Below are 16,377 nucleotides of genomic sequence, written 5' to 3'. Positions count from 1 at the left end.
CTACATAAGGCTTTAAAACAACCTACACTCACGTTAGGTTTAGGCAAAAGGAAGTTCTTCTCTAGTCCTTCCAGAATCAAACCCATTACCTGACACAGACTGAAACCCCTTTGTTTAGAACAACTGCATGAAAATAAAAACTGTAAGGGCAAAATATTTAAAATAAGCTCTGAGAACACAAATATTTAGAAAAATATAGTTTATCTTAAGCCCACTAAGTCCTTACTAAGAACTGAAACCAGAAGTAGTCACAGGACTCCTAAAAAGTCCATGCAAGACAATGAGTTAAAGAAGAAAAAGTGAAGCCATTTAACACATCTGAATTATTAATCACCATTGTTAAATCCTGGAAGGGTAGTACCAGGTACAGTAAATTAAGAATCTACAGAAAAAAACAGACAGGATGAGATCTTAAAATGATAAAAATAAATTAAAAACAGCACAACTGTACCACAACAGAAATCACCTGGCATGTAGCTTGTTTATACTAGCTCTATGCAATAATATGCAATGTTACTTAATTATATTGTCTCGCTCCTCACAAAGATGTCTCCAAACATTTGTGTGCTGTAATAATTTATTACTTTAAAACTCACACTTCCAGAAGGCAGTTATAAATTTTTCTCTTGCCTTCCATGACCGTTTTTTCCTAAAAGTGCTTAAAAACTTTTTCTCTTTGCTTTTAAAGACAAAAATTAAAGCCACAGAAAAAAGTTAATAAAGAGAGTAAGGGTAAAAAATCAGCAGTGCAGAGTTTATTCCACAAGGTGGCGCCACCTTCTAAAAAAACGTCAAAGGTTTGGCAAGTAGCACCATGAGCACTGTAACTTCTATTTTAGTAAGTGTTTTTCCAAGATTTGTTTTTATTTCATTTAGCTTTCCTGGAAAGTAGGGTAGGGGGTGGGGTTTTTTTGCTGTTCCTGTTGGTTTTTTAATTGCCACCATATTTGAAGGCTGATAAAAGAGCAAACCTTAGACTGGGTTACCTGGAAAGCAAGATTTAAACCAGTAAAAAAGTAGCAACAGATCCAAACACTTAAAAAAAAAGAATACTCCTTTTGGACATGGAGCTCTGATGCTGCTCAGCATGTTCCTGTGTTGTCAGCTCCCATGCTGGTGTAAGGTGGTGTGTGGGGTGACAGACTCTTTTTGTATTTCAAGGAAAGGCATTTAAGGTCCAGCAAGCACAAAACCCACCTACCTGCCACAGTGAACAACGACAGCCACAAGGTCATACATTCTGTCAGGGTTTGTAGCATCTCCTGAAGTGTTGAAGAGCCGAAGCTCCAGGGGAAAGACCACACGGTAGGAGAGCTTGGTGTATCGATGCAGCTGGTCCATGTATTTGAACCTTTTTAAGTGCAGAGCTAAAATCATGGGCAACTTTTTCACTCTCATTCTGAAGCACAAAAAAAAAGACATTAAACAAAGAACAAGGGATTAGCAGATCACCTAAAACAAAGCTTTGTTTCTGAACAGTTTTAATACGAAGCTTCTTAAAAGGCATCTGGAATGCTGATGAAGTCTGTCACCAGCCTGCTTTTCTCACAGATATTCCAGTGAGAAAAGGCAATATTTATTCTGAAAGATTAAATGCACAACTGACACCTGAATGCAGGACAATTGTTTATGCTGGAAACATCAATTTTTTGTCACATCTATGGGAAGAAAGGGATGGAATAAATCTGTCTTCCTGCTCTGGCTGTGAGCAAGTATGAGGTGAGAAAAAATACCTTTCTGTATAGTATTCACAGCGAAAGCAGATGGGATGGGTGGTTTTCAATGGATTTAAGTTGATTAATGCTAACTGGGGAAAATGTGAATGTCTGGAAGCACGAGATAGAAATTCTTCTGGGAGGAATACAAAATGAATCTCTTCATTTCTCTCTGATAAGGTTGCCACAATGCTACTGGGGTGTCTCTGCTTCTCCTTCCTCCCTTCCCCACCAAACACAGACCTAAGAAGAGTCTTTATCTTTTTCTTTACTGAATTCACAAGGTGTCTTTTTCCACCAGTTGCCCATTTTAAGAGAATATTTATATTAGCCTGAATATGTGAACCTTACCTCTTCTGTGCTTCCTGTTTACTGCGGCACTGCTCACAATAGTATTTATATTCACTGCACAGAGTTTCAGTGTTACTAAATCCTCTGTGGAAACAAAAGTCAGAGGAGGAGGAATATTCATCAGACCATTCCAACTAAAACTGACTGCTAATAATGCTGAAAAAAAGCGAAAGTACACACAGAAGATGAATTTCCCCTCATTTATGTCACTCATACCTCCCGAACACACCTCAGGTGCATTTGTCCCGGCCTTGGGATGCAGTATCAATGTTCAGCTGGAAACATTTAGAAATTACACCCTTGAATATTAAGTGCATACTTTCTGGGCAAACACAACAGGTAATAAACAGCAATAAGGTGACTGTGTTTTGTTGCCAGGGGAAACCACTCTGTGTTTTCTTTGGTGGCAGACACTAAATGTGAAGACCTATCACCACTAACCAGTGACTAGCCAAAGTCTGGATTATCTTTCAGCTCCTAGCAATTATAGCCCCATTATCTGCTATTCCAAAGCCAGATGCTGTATGCAGCCTGCAGTATCCTAGCAGCTCATAAGCCTTAGAACTAGCAGTAAAATACATGGAGCAAAGGCATCTATCAGCAAAAAACCCCATATCTGACCACAAAACTGAAATGCAATTAAAAAAAATTACAACAAACAAGATTTTATTAGGAACCAAACATGCCATGTTTAGTTTTGATAAAACCTGACTGTGTGATGTAAATAAAATCCCCATAAAAGAAAGTGAAAATCAATATTACCTACCATTAAGAAATCATTGTATTTATTAACTACTAAAAACCACTAAGGAACTAGCAGCTTCAAAAACCCATGAAAAAATGAACAGCACATATTTTACCTTAAGTCAAAGCCTGCAACCTGTTGTATAACAGAGCAACTAAGCAACTAAGTTAGGTTCTTTCCTACTACAAGTACTTTTTCCATTTCCAAACACTCTCATTTACCTCAGACAGTGTGTAATTGATGTATTTTGTTCCACATCAACCGACAGATCCAGAAAGTCCTCATCTTTGCTACTAACCTTGAAAAAAATAAGAAGAAATATTTCATAACATTTTAGAACTGGCAGATTTCTTGTAACTGTTTCTGGAACAGTGCAATGTCCTCATGGCAAGTAGAGAGCTTGGTGATCCAAAAATAAATATACATACACATGAAGAGTCCCTTTATTGAGGTAAACTAGAACTGAAGAAATACTCTGATGTGCTGTTACAATCCAGAGAGGAATATTTTTTAAAAACCAAAATAGGCAAACTCAACAAAACCCAGAAAAAAAAAACCACAAAAAACAACCCCAAAAACCTTTCTTGCAAAACATCTCTCCCCCTTGAGCCTTCAAGACACATCTGCTTACTTCACTGGCAAACCCGAGATTTTAACCACTCAGAGCTCTCAGAGCTGGAGAAGGTTTAACCATATTCCTCTCTGCTTTGCAGACTGACAGACCTTTCTGCTGCATTGCAGAGTTTAACAGTAACTACTTACAGGGAACACAGAGACAGGCAGACGGGTTTTTCAATGAAATGGGTTAGCCAGTTAGGGAAAGCATCTTCCCATGTGTAGAACAGTCATATTCAATTTCAAAATTCTTGAGGCAGAATCTTACTGATGTCACTTTTAAAGCTCAAGTTCACCACACAGCCAGAATTTTAGAATTAAAATGCCAAGAATGGTCATTTCAGTTGTAATCCCTTCCTTTTTTTCCCCCCTAACTGGGTTTTCATTTTTTAGAAATATTAAATCAGACATAGCACATGGCTAGCTACAAATCCCTGCTCTGAAGGGGTGGTGTGGTTCTTCTAATTCTAGACTTTGGCACTTGTTTTGCTCTTGAACAGAATGTCTATGGACCAGCAGCAAGAGGCAGAGACTTTCAGTTCAAGAAATTCAGTTAATCTCAGAGTTAAATAAATAATGAGCGACTCTTATGTAGAAACACAACATAAACTCTCAATCACTGACACAAAATAACATGAAGACAAAAAGGCAGCTTATGTCAGCCAGGTGCAGACTGCCTTGATGGAACAGGGAGGAGGAACAGAAAAAACACTACTCTTTTTCTGAGAAACATACCTTAATGAGTATTGGTTTGAACATAGAGGTGATACAGTCATAAAATAGGCTATGCTCCATATTTTAATAGAGAGAGTGCAATTTCATCTATCCTAATAAATGAAAAAGTGTGCTTAGTATTAGGGAAAATGATCCAGACCCTGTGAAAAATCTAAAAGGTTTGGTTTTGTTTTAAACGTACAGCCTCACAGTTAAGACATCTGGTTTCATTGGTTAGTGTTCCTTGGAAGATTTCATGGACCCACGTCAGATCAGTCTTGTCTCCTTCTTCACTCTCAATGCTGCCATTCTGGAGTTTGCCATTCTGCTTCTCCTGCTTTTTCTCTTCTTGTAGTAAGTCAGCAATAGTGTTAAGTAGGTAGTTTAGGAATTCATGTGCATCCTGCTGCATATAATTATCAAATAATTCTGGAAAGAAAGAGAACAAGGAAAATTAAAAAATACAGATACTTCATAATACGAAGTTCCCATGCTTCTAGCAATCAGTGTGTGTCCTTCCCCCTTCTCCAGCCTATTATACAACTGTGGGTTACAGTGTTGAAGTGTCTTTGAAGAACTGCACTTCATTGTTCTCATAAGGGAGGTTAAGTTACCCTCACCTATTCCTTTCCTCAGCTTGCAAGAAACAGGCAGCTACAAAGTAACATAAAGGAAAATTAGTTTGGGCATTTTTTGCAACTGAAGAAAACCATTCTTGGTTTTGGGGCTTTTTTTGCTGTTGTTGAGGGGCTTTTTAATTGTTTGGGGTTTTTTAATTGTTTGGTTTTTGTTTTTTCTTTGGGGAGAAAGAGAAATAAAGAAATTCAGATGTGCTGCCCAGGGCCATTAATTCATTTAAGTCCAGCATCAAAGGGCAAGAATCCCCTGCCAGAAGTCTGTTATCTTTTCAAATTCAAGCAGAGATGAGAGATCAACATAGAAAACTTTTCCCTCACCGAGTTGCCCTGGGAAATAACCACCAGTTCTCATCATAAGGAATTTATCCTACCTCAAGTGTAAGAAGGCAGGCTTAGGGTGGTCAAATCTCCTTCAAAACTTCAACTTGGATCAACTCCATGAGGTCTGCTTAGCCCATGACAATTTCTAGCAAAGACCCAAAGTCTGCTGCCTTGCTGCAGACCTCTGCAGAAGATGATGCCAATGAGGAATAACTGGGTCCATGCTCTGTACTTGGTCTAAGCAAGTACAGAAACCAAGACACCCAGACACAGTTCTGATATAATCTCTGTTCCTGTACTACAGAGATGGTGAAACTCAGACCACAAACAGGAGTTCAAACACGTTCCAGAAAGCTGTTAAAACCTGACAATTTGGACTCACTTAAAATGGAAGCTGCGTTTACATTTTATATGCTTAAATCCCCATTAAAGATTTCATTTCTTCATTTACCGTTTTCTTTCCTCAATCGGGAAATGAATTTCTTGGGTGGGATGACTCCCACCTTCTTCTTTTGTGTAGCAATACTGTTGAAGAGATCAGAGAGGCATGTCAGGAGGCTTTCCTTCTTTCGAGGCTGCACTTTGTATGCCAAAACTTTTTCCCGAAATGGACGACAAAAATAAAGTGCCTGTAAGACTGAGTTGCAGTAGCAGGTATTGCCGAACTGGTTAAAACAGAACAAAAGGAAAACAAACGTTTTCATATTAGGTCTGTTAAAAAATAGTAATAGCAAAAGGTTGCTCATTAAGGATGTCACACACTGACAATGGGAAAGTCATCTGTCAGAGTTCATGTACTGGGGAAATACTAGTAGGCATGGTGGAAATGACTCACCCTTGTATCACCACAGGTGGTAACAGCAAGAAAAGGAAGAGAAGACAACAGTGACAGCGACACGGGCACAAGGAAAAAAAAAGCAGGAAATCAATGACAAAAACAATCCAGTTGAGGGCTTAACACAAAATCAAAACTTGTGGAGATGCAGCACACTGCTGATCCTGATGGGGGAGATCCTGCTGAGAGGATGTGGAAGGGTGGCAATGACACAGCAGCACAGGGGACGAGAACCCAGAGCAAGGAAGAGACAGCAGCCGTCAGCCTCGCTGCAGCTCGGCTGGTGGCAGTGGCCAGAGCTCCAGGCACCAATTCCTCTTGCATTTGCCTGTGTCAGATGGCAAAGTACTTTTCACAGACAGATAGCAAGGTATGTGTTCGATACTTCCTGGTTATCATGAACTCCTATGAGCAGTACGTGGTGCAGGCAAATCCAAAGAGCAGCTGGTTTACGCCTGCCAGGTCTGAGGGCAGTGTCACTTCAGAGCAAGGAGGCCAGCCACCACTCCCAGGGGCTGTGCTCCACACTGCTTGACAAGGAGAAACACTGACCCCTGAGATATGAGCCTATCACCCAGAAGAAACACATCATGGGTTTTTGAGCTGTTTCTTTGCAATTTATTGTGCAACTTGTACAATGCTGTTGCTTCAACAATGGGAAACAAGTTCTGGGCTTGCCAGCCCCAGATATTCTGGCAATGAGATTCTGCATCTCAAGAGCATTGAGAGCAAAATATTTTAAACAAACCAAAATAAACAAAACCAAAAGCATACAAATCTGACTACAGAAGACAGACTGGTTTTTAAGTGGTACTCAGAGAATATGGACACTATTGTTCACAGAAAAAATTGGTGGGCTTACTGTAGCAGAAAGATTTCAAGTTAATAATCAGTTTGCCAACTGAAATATAAAATTACAGTTTAATTCATAAAGCTAGAAAGGTTACAGCATTATAGTTACATTAACATTAATACCATAGGCAAACAACACGGAACAACAGTTAAAACTTATTGACATGAGGAAAACAAGTATGTAAGCTGAACAAACACAGGAATTAGGATAGAACCTAACTCATGTGCTTGATAGTGACCTGGGAAAACAAACAAGCATCATGCTAACTAGATTTGCATAAACAGAGCAGGCAAGAGAGCTACCAAAAGTCTCATTAAATATTTTTTTTTATTCAGCATCTAACATGTTTGTCTATAATAACACCAGAAAATTAAGAGACAGCAGAAACTAGAAATTGGCCATCTTAAAAAAAACGGAAGACCATGGTACATCTTAAGTAAAAAAAGTTACTAAGCAAGTAGTTAATGAGATTTGGGGGCTGTAGTCACAGAGAAATTGGGTTATACATGTCCTGCTGTAATGCTATCCACACAGAGAGAAATTATTAGAACCAAACTAGATGGAAGAGTTAAATTTAAAGCCTCCATTGTCCATAGGTTCAACACCTGATTGCATTTGCAGTGCAGCCACAAATTTATTAGTACTGATGCTGAAGCCATGAAATTGCCTTCTTTAAAGTGCTCCAATTAACTCCAAATCATGAAAGAACTAAAAATAACTTCGAAAAAAGCTCTGTAGAACAACAGTATGAGAACAATCATCCTGAAGAAACTGGTTGCAAGTTATATTTTGTCCTTCAAAACAGAGAATGGATGTGGTTATAGTCATGCTGGTTATTTTTAGAATGCTGTTTTTCCCCTTCACACTATTCAGCCCTCTGCTATTTCTGTCACAACTGGAGATGCCTTCCATGTTTCTCATTATGGTGCAAACCTCAACAGCTTTGGAATGGCCATCAACACCATTCTTAAGGAATATAACTTCATGTCTTCAGATAGTTTGGTGGCTGAGAACCCAAACTGCTAGAAACCCACACATAAGTCAATTAAATAAGTTTGTAACGAGCTGCAACAAGTAACACTGCAGTAGCTACACTGACCTTATTTGGGGTGTCAGAAGATAGAACATATTTCTGTTTTCAATAAATGTGCCCAGATGACCAGCAAGCAGAATATAATTCTGCTTCTAGTGAGTTTTGCCAAAATTGTATTTTCACATGGTAAATATGATGCTATAGAACCTTCTATTAACTAACTTCCTATATTCAATGCAAAAGATGCCACAGGTGCAGCCACCGCCCCTCTCCTTCACTGCCAAGATCTACCCCAGTGCTCCATCCTCTCCAGAGTTAATTCAGGTAGACAACTTTTATTGCCAAACAGATCCCAACCAAATCTATGCAAACTAACAGATCCAAAAAATGTTTCTTTTTTAGAAGGATTCACTGTTACAAAAGGCTGTCAAAAAACACAGAGTATTATGACATGCAAGAAAATGACAGAACAAGTCCATGTCATTCATCTCCTGGCTGTGTCCTCACAGAAAGGATCTTCCACTGATCCCATGAGAAATACATTTTTAGAGAAACAACACATTTTCATTTTAAAACCGCAAGACTCCCACACATTGCAGCATCAGTGTAAAATCTCTTCTAGAGAAGTCCATATGAAGAATGTACATAATCTATTAGTTGATGTCCTTTCCAGCTAGATACTAAAATCCTGTAATTGGAAATGTAGGAAGGCTTCTCTCAAAGACTTTACTATAAATACACTCATTTTTCTGCATTTAAGATTAGATTTATATCTTGGTTGGTAACAAGGCACAGCACCACACTGCAGGATGTGGTGTCTATGCAGGGTCCCACTTTAAATCAGAAGAGCTCACGAAGTTCTAACAGAGAATCCAGTTAAATTCAAAATTAGGATATGAATATAAAAATGAATATAAAAAATAGCATTTCAGCCATAAAAAATTCACTTACATTGACCAAGCCAAAATAATGCTCATTCACAGGGAATTGTTCCGGACCAATCTCTTTCTCCAAAGCAGAGGCATTGGCGCCCTACAAAAGAAACCACAAGTTTATGTTAGAGGTTAAAAACTTCCAAAAAAATTCCAACAGAATTCATACTACTCATAGAAAAACAAAGAAGCTAGAAAAAATAAGTTACTTCCATTGCTAATTAGCATCTCGTGCTCCTTTGTTCTTCAAAATTCAACTTCATCAGCTGGAATTCAAGCTACCTGGTCTAACAGAAGGGGCTTTTGCATTTGAATGTATTTGAAAGTTAACAAGAAATGTGTTCTCACTTAAGACTTCAGGTTAGTCCCAGCAACCTAGAAACACCAATTTAAATTTAGCCAAGAATGCACTGTGAAAATAAAGAAACTTGTAGTACTGAGGACAAGTAAAGCATGATTACAAAAAACAACACGAATGGGAAGGAAAACTTTATCAGACATTCCTCAAACTCAGATCACCTAAAAATGCCTTGGTTCTGCTGTCTTGAATTTAAGGACAATGTATGAAGCTTACAGTGCATTGTGATGCATCCCTGAGTCTCCAGCACTACAAAGATGACAGAACTTACTATTTTAGATACAAGTGAAAAAATACCACTATCCACATGGTCTTGTCACATAAAACAACAGTTAAGCATACCAACCTTTCTGTCTTCATTTTAACTTTGTCCACTTAAAATTCAAAGTGGTTCATGCATCTTTTTTCATTATTTCCCTATTTTTTTTTAAACCACAATACCTTATAGCTGAACACCCACCTGGAAGTGGGTACTTTCCCTCATACCACTTCATCTTGTTCTCTCATGTTCCTTGCTGATGTTCCCACATCCCTCAGCTGTATCTGTGCTGTTACCTAAGGAGTTACCATCATTCAGTGCAGAATCCAAGCACTTCGGATTCTTGACTTCTGTTTTAAACATCCAAGTCACTCCACCTATGACCTTCTGCAAACAATAAACAGAAATCCTTCTGGACAGGTGAGCCATCTTAAAATACCTCAGACAAGCACTAAACAAACCAAAATAGCAGTCCAGCAAAATTCATGCTTCCTTGAAGCTTGTAATGTTTTTAAAGTGTTGAGCAAACATTTAAATCATTTCTCCTAGCATTCTGCTACTAATATAAACCACAGACAAGAAAAGACTGTGTAGACAGTTCCATCTAGACTGTCTTGAACAAAGAAACAACTAAGAAATTATTTCATTTAACAGGAAGAATGGAAACTCTGTAGTTGGCTCTCCCACGTCAGATTTACAATTAATTACATATATCAAAAAAAGACAGAAAACAAGGAAGGCTCAAAATTGGGTACTGTAAAAAAACAAACACATTCACTAGGTGCTGACAGATTTACAAGCGAGACTCTTTGCAAGCAGCAATTACACAGGCATTTTTTTGAGGCATCAGTACCAGTTCAAGCAGTTTCTCATTTCCCTACATCCATTCCCCACTTCCAAGTACCTCTATTTTCCTCCACTATCTCTCAAAAAAAACCCAGACCAAACCTGGATGTAAGAACAGCCATCTGCAAGGAAGAACTGCTGAGACAGCTCCCCAAATGCTACCCCAGCTCATCATGACTTTGTTCTGGTCAATGCTGACTTTGACTTTGGTGTAACAGTTCATAACCTATGTGCTCTGCAAATGCCCAAGAGGTGATGCTGGCTTTGAAAACAAATTCAGTCTTGGAATCAAAACTGACTGCTGAGTGAGGTTCCTTTGCTCTGACATTCTGCATATTTATGTGTAAAATCTGCAAGCTGGTGGAGTTCCATTTACATTTCTCTGAACAGCCTTCCTTCCCACCTCCTCCATGATCTCTGATACTGCATTACAGAAACACTGCAGAAACAGACAACTAAGACAGGTACCACAACTTACAGAACTCGTGAAACTAGACAACCCAAATTCTCCAGTCTGTAAAGCAACATACCAAATAAGTATCTGACCAAAGAAATAAAAGCACAAACATTTTCAATTTTAATAAAACTATGCTGTAAAGAATTTAATAACCTAGCATAAGCCAGTGCTGCAATTCAACTAAACCACCAACCTGGATTCCACATGTATCTACCCATTTAATCTACCTGGTTCCATGAGCTTGCTTTCCAAGCACTTCCTTGTATCCACTGCCCAAATTTGTATATTTGGGTAAATTAACTGCAGAGGAAGATCAAGTATTAAGGATTCCTTAATAAATTAAACGCTAAAGCTAAAGAGAATCGGCCACAGAAGCTAAATTAACCTAACATTTAGTTGCAACGTTTCTGAAGTTTCTTTTTGGTGAACATCTTAAGTCATAAAAACAAAAACAGGACTCAAAATAATTGTGGGAGGAATCAAAATCACCAACTAGTCCTGAAGAGCTCTGAAGATGCAAACTTGCAAATTAAATAACACATAACATGCTGAAGAAGCACACCAGACAACGCACATGCCTAGCATACCACAGTAAAGTAACTGCATTGCAGACAGCACAAAGTGATTTATCCTGGGAGTCACTGTCCCGGAGAACTTCTCTACACAGGGAAAAAGCACGTAGGGGGGAAAAAAGCACCTGCTGGTGACAGCACACATTGGCCTTGGTCATGTCTCAGGATGGAAATCCAGGACAGGTTTGTGAGTAAGGCTGTGCAACTGGAGTTGAAGTTCAGCTACTAACAACCCAAGATCTTTGCAACTCAACTTGGAAATAGCAAATTAACCAACTGGAGATCAAATCCAGTGCAGCACGAGCTCCATTTTTGCTGCCATGAAGCCTAATAAGCAGCTTTGTTCTCAGACTAATGGGTGTTATACACAACTTCCCACTCCCACTAAAAGATTTTTTGCACCTGGATAAATACTTCAGGTCACATAAATATTTGTTCATAAGAAACAAAACACACTTCATCATTTTAGAAACATAAAAGTGGCATTTCTCATCCAGAAATAAAATCTAACCAAAGTGGCAAGTGTTCAACGTATGAAAATTTCTATTTGATTCTTTGGGGAATCAAGAGAGATTCACCTCTTCTGTAGGTGCCACAGACAAACTACTCTGTATCTCACAGTACTTTACACATCTAAAAACATAAGAAAATCCAATATTGCTTTGCTGACCTGTGACACACAGTGTGGGAGCAATAAAAAATGACAAGAAAAAAAAATCATTAACACATACCAATTGAGTTTGCTTGGTATATAAAACTAAGCCAGCAATGTACACTAAAATACAGCTAAATATAAAACTTAATGCATGAGATTAGAACTGACTGCTCATTACTAGTGCAAGACAAATAAAGCTATCTTATAAAAGAGACTTCTAGGAGGGCCAAGAAAATACTCTCAAGGAACTGCTCTGATACTCCAGGAAGAGATTATAGAACTTCTGGTGCACAGCTCTATGAGCAGGAGCAAAACACAAATTTATACAGTCAACACTTAACTACTCAAAGAGGAAAACATCCCCCTAGTTTGACTAATGTGGTAACACTGTTTTATTTACATCATTAGACTCCCAGAGAGATGCAAATTCAACACTTCCGTATAGGGTGAGGGAGGTGACAGCTGAAGTCTCAGCAATTTGTAATCAGGATTTGTAGCCTTCTAGAAATTACTGTGACTTAAACATGTCTTCTCAGAAGCAGACTGTGCTTTTCAAGAGCTCCCCTGTTCTGCTCACACCCCTGCTAGCTGAGCTGACTGTGGATCTAGAGAGCAAGCTTAGCTCAGTGGGTTTCTACTATTTGGACGCTATTAGAGAGATTGGGAATTTTTTCCATTTTGGGAGGACTTCCCAAGTGGGAAGACTTGCTTGATCCAGTAGGCTTAGGCATTATGATCTCTTAAAAGCTCTACAAACAGTTTGTGACGATTCCTGCAAATAAAATTAGTATTTTGCCTGGTCTAGATGAATTGATTTCAGAAACTGGAAATGTATCAACAGTTTCCAGAGGCTTAAACACTTCTATGCCCTCAAACTTCTTTGACTTTGTAATTATTCCTGTAGACAAATGGTTTATAGATTGTACTTGCTTATCTGACAAGAATCATAGGAAGAAATTATTGTTGGACAATGAAGAAAAATGATCATTTTTCTACTCGTTACACATAAGTAGCTCTGCTGAAGAAATTATAATAAGGCCAGACCCGAAGAGTTCTTCTGAAGCCACTGATGAACAGAGAAAGAGCTGGGAGTGATTAATAACAACTACACAGCTCTGAACATGAACCAGGGCCAACTGATAAGAGAAATCCACACGCTGGGCATCCTCGTGCTCCCTGCTTCAAGTTATAACTTTTGCTCTTTTTAGTGCTATGAATTTGACAAAGTTTCAGTGAAATCCTGACCCTCTGCAACACTTGGCAGAGAGTAAGTGGACCATTATTATTGACAAATCAACATTACTGGTATTTATTTTTTTTTAATCCTGAACTAACACTTCCACACTCGGAAGGAATTCATGCTTCCATTTAAAGTACCTACTTCTTGCAGCTGGGAAGGTGGTGATAAAAGCAATGTTGTGCTATCTTGATAAGCATGAGAGCAGACGTTAAGAGCACAAAGCAGCTGCTGCTGTAACTTCAGTAAGAAAAGGATCAAAATTAGCACAACGTTGGGTCAGTATCTTTGCTGTTATTCAGAGCTCCTGTCAGAAATAATCAGGTCAATGCCACACTGCTGCTTGAGCAGAGAGACACTGAAGATGTAAAACGAGGGAGAAAAACCCCACAAAACAGATTAAGATCCCACTGTCCTCTCTGCAACAGCCTTGAGGTTTGGGGAGGTGAAGCAAAGTAGTTTACAGCATTTACTGTTGCTAAGCTGCAGTTCCAGCAAGGATGAAGAGAGCAGGCGAGGAGGCTCAGGCAGCTCGGGCTTGGAGGGTGCTGGTTTCACATCTGCTCTGACTGAACGCTGGAATGTCTCACATTAGCACGACCCACTAGCAATTAGGAACTGGGTGTATTTTCTCTACTGTAAGGATGGATGTGTGACACTGATGGGGAGGCTGGGAGAAAGAAGTACAGTAAGAAAACAAGAAGAAACTATGGTGAAAGAAGAGGGACAGCAAGTGAAGATACAAAACAATTTAACCATTAAAATAGTCACTAAAGGTGGCTACAGTGCAAGCAGCATGTCTCATGTGCTCAGTGTTCTTGAAATTACACAGGAAAAATTCATGCAACAGCAGATTGTCAATGGATTTATAATCATTTTATAACCACTCCTTACTAGCTCAACATAATGAAACAAAAAACTAAAGATTTGTTTGGTTTCTTAGAAAGACATGGAAATTTGGAGACACCTAAACAGACAGTGCAGTTGTCAAACAAATGCTGCTAGAGTTTTTCAAATGCTAACAAATATGAAGCAGTCGCTTGAAGCACAAGAAAAGAAAGTAACTAGAACTGTGAAGGCCTTCTCATCTTTTCAAAAACACAACCAGAAACTTGCAGGTGGTACATCAGGGTTTCTTAACACTAATGATCCTGACAAAATCTACAAGAAGTCTGAGTAAATAATGGCTGTGCCTGTTTTGGGACACTTCACCTTTTCACATGCTTCATTTACAGTTCATTTGTACACAGCAGGTGATTTTCTGAAGAGAACTCTTAAAATTTGGATGTATATGTATTAATGTTCCAAAGTTTCAGGAAAATGCTTATTTGTACATGGTATCATGTTTAAACTGTAGTTCCCTATGCTAGCCTATAAGCCTCAGCTGCTGTAGTCCTATCAAAAATACACACCAGATTGAAGTCATCAGCATGTTACTTTTAGCAACCTAGAAGGAATAAGTTAATTTCAAACACTCTCCACACAGTCCATGGAAATCTGCAGGTACAGATTCAGGACAAATTACTGCTCTTTTAGCTGAATGCAAAACATTAACTTCCACACGATACGCTTTATACACAAGCCTTTTATCCTTCTCCCAGCGCAATTAATATCACGCAGTTCAAATGAAGTAATCAAAGCACTGCAACACAGGATATCTCTAAACTTCTATTACAGCTGCACACACACTCAGAAGCTGCATATCATCATGACTGGAATAATAGCTTGTTGAAATAAAAATCCCTTATGATACACCAGCTTGGACTCCCCACCACTCAAACTCAGCTTTTGGACTGGAAGCAGCTTGCTCCCACCTAGGGCACAGCACCTGCCTGCAAAGACACTTCTCTTGGAGAAAGGCAAAAAAGGGAAAGACATCTAGGAGATATTTCACTGGTCAGAAAGGACATAATTCTTGTTGAAGTCGCTAATTAGTCATTTGACTCTTTCTTCTTAATAAATTAGAGTGGGATAATATTTAGCATTTGAAAAAAGCTGGGAAGCAGCTTTCAAGTTGTGCAGAAAGGCTCCAGGGACGCCATCCCGCAGCCCTTAGGATTAGAAATGCTTGTTAAATACACTGCATGACTGAAGAGTGATTTTTAAAGAGTGAACAAACAAAGAAAAATTTAAAAAAAAAAAGAAAAAAAAAAAAGGTGGGAATAAGGAACAAGTAGGCCAAGCCAGTGCTACTTAAAACTTTTGAGGAAAGAAATGTGCATGAGATGATGCATTTCATCAAGTCTGCCTACACTGACTTTGCCGTATTAGTTGTGGTAACAGTTCCAGCTTCAGGTCTATTAAAATTACCACGTGGGGGGGAACAGAAAGGAGCAGAACTGGGGCTGCATTTCTGAAAGTTTACAAACAGACTGGTATGATCTTCCAAACAGAAATAGATGTTGCTTCCCCATTTTTTAAAACTCCTTGGTTGTGTAGCACTGAAGTCAGATAAAGAGTTGTCAGCTCAGCTCCCACTCACTATGATCTAGGGTTTGAAATGACCCCTTTTCACGCACCCAGGAAGGCTGCTGTTGTAGGGATAACAAATCATGGCAATTTGAACTTTGAATTCCAGCACTTGACATGCTTATGCAGGCAGAACAAACCCATAATCTTGAAAACGGTGAGTATAACAGTGTCACAGACTCTCCAAGACTCCTCAGTTCCAAAACATACATAATCTTCTTAACCTGCACAGTCACTCAGTACACTCAGGAACTGCTGCTCTGCCCACTCTTCCCTGGGAAGCAAAGCTTATGGAGCACTCTGACTACTGCCAGCATCATGGAGACCACAGTGAAACAGAAGCTGCAGTATTTCAGAAAAAGTTTACTACTATGTGTTTAAAACCTGGAGTCTTAATTAAGAGTGTTTTTAAATAAATTAATATAGAATGCTTTATAAACTGTTTCACATAAATGTTTATTCCATTAGGAGCTGGTCTTGCAAGGTCCACAGGATCCCTGCCTCACAAAGGTAAGCAAGTCAAATACACTTGGAAAATTCTCTCATTTTATGCTCTTTAAAATGAGATAGTAAAGCTGGGCTCCAGTAAAAAGAACATAAAGGATGCTGGATTAAGGGCAGGAAGTACAAAACCACTGCTTAGAGACTTGACCTCTGTAATGTGGTTCTGTGAGCAACCTATTTCCCCCTGCTTAGCCACTGTCTCTGAGATTACTGTGTGCTCACAGCCAATTCATTCATCAGAAAAGAGCTCTGCAAGATTCCTCCTGAC

General features: G+C 39.0%; 1 protein-coding gene across 2 annotated transcripts in view; it reads right to left on the bottom strand.

Moving 5' to 3' along the window:
* LOC127389554 (ubiquitin carboxyl-terminal hydrolase 12-like) overlaps positions 1 to 16,377 on the bottom strand; it is a 29,019-nt gene that overhangs the window by 7,707 nt on the left and 4,935 nt on the right. The window contains exons 2-7 of one of the 2 annotated variants that reach the window (XM_051630167.1): positions 8,772 to 8,852; positions 5,551 to 5,764; positions 4,343 to 4,569; positions 3,033 to 3,109; positions 2,067 to 2,150; positions 1,202 to 1,399 (exon numbers count right to left, since the gene is read on the bottom strand). In XM_051630167.1, coding sequence (XP_051486127.1) covers positions 1,202 to 1,399; positions 2,067 to 2,150; positions 3,033 to 3,109; positions 4,343 to 4,569; positions 5,551 to 5,764; positions 8,772 to 8,852 — 881 coding nt within the window. The remainder of the gene's footprint in view (positions 1 to 1,201; positions 1,400 to 2,066; positions 2,151 to 3,032; positions 3,110 to 4,342; positions 4,570 to 5,550; positions 5,765 to 8,771; positions 8,853 to 16,377) is intronic. The other variant, XM_051630168.1, reaches the window with a different exon arrangement.

The sequence above is a fragment of the Apus apus genome, chromosome 12, assembly GCF_020740795.1.
Source record: "Apus apus isolate bApuApu2 chromosome 12, bApuApu2.pri.cur, whole genome shotgun sequence".
NCBI lineage: Eukaryota > Metazoa > Chordata > Aves > Apodiformes > Apodidae > Apus > Apus apus.
The sequence above is the reverse complement of the archived record's forward strand: the minus strand, read 5'-3'. Positions and strand labels throughout refer to the sequence as shown.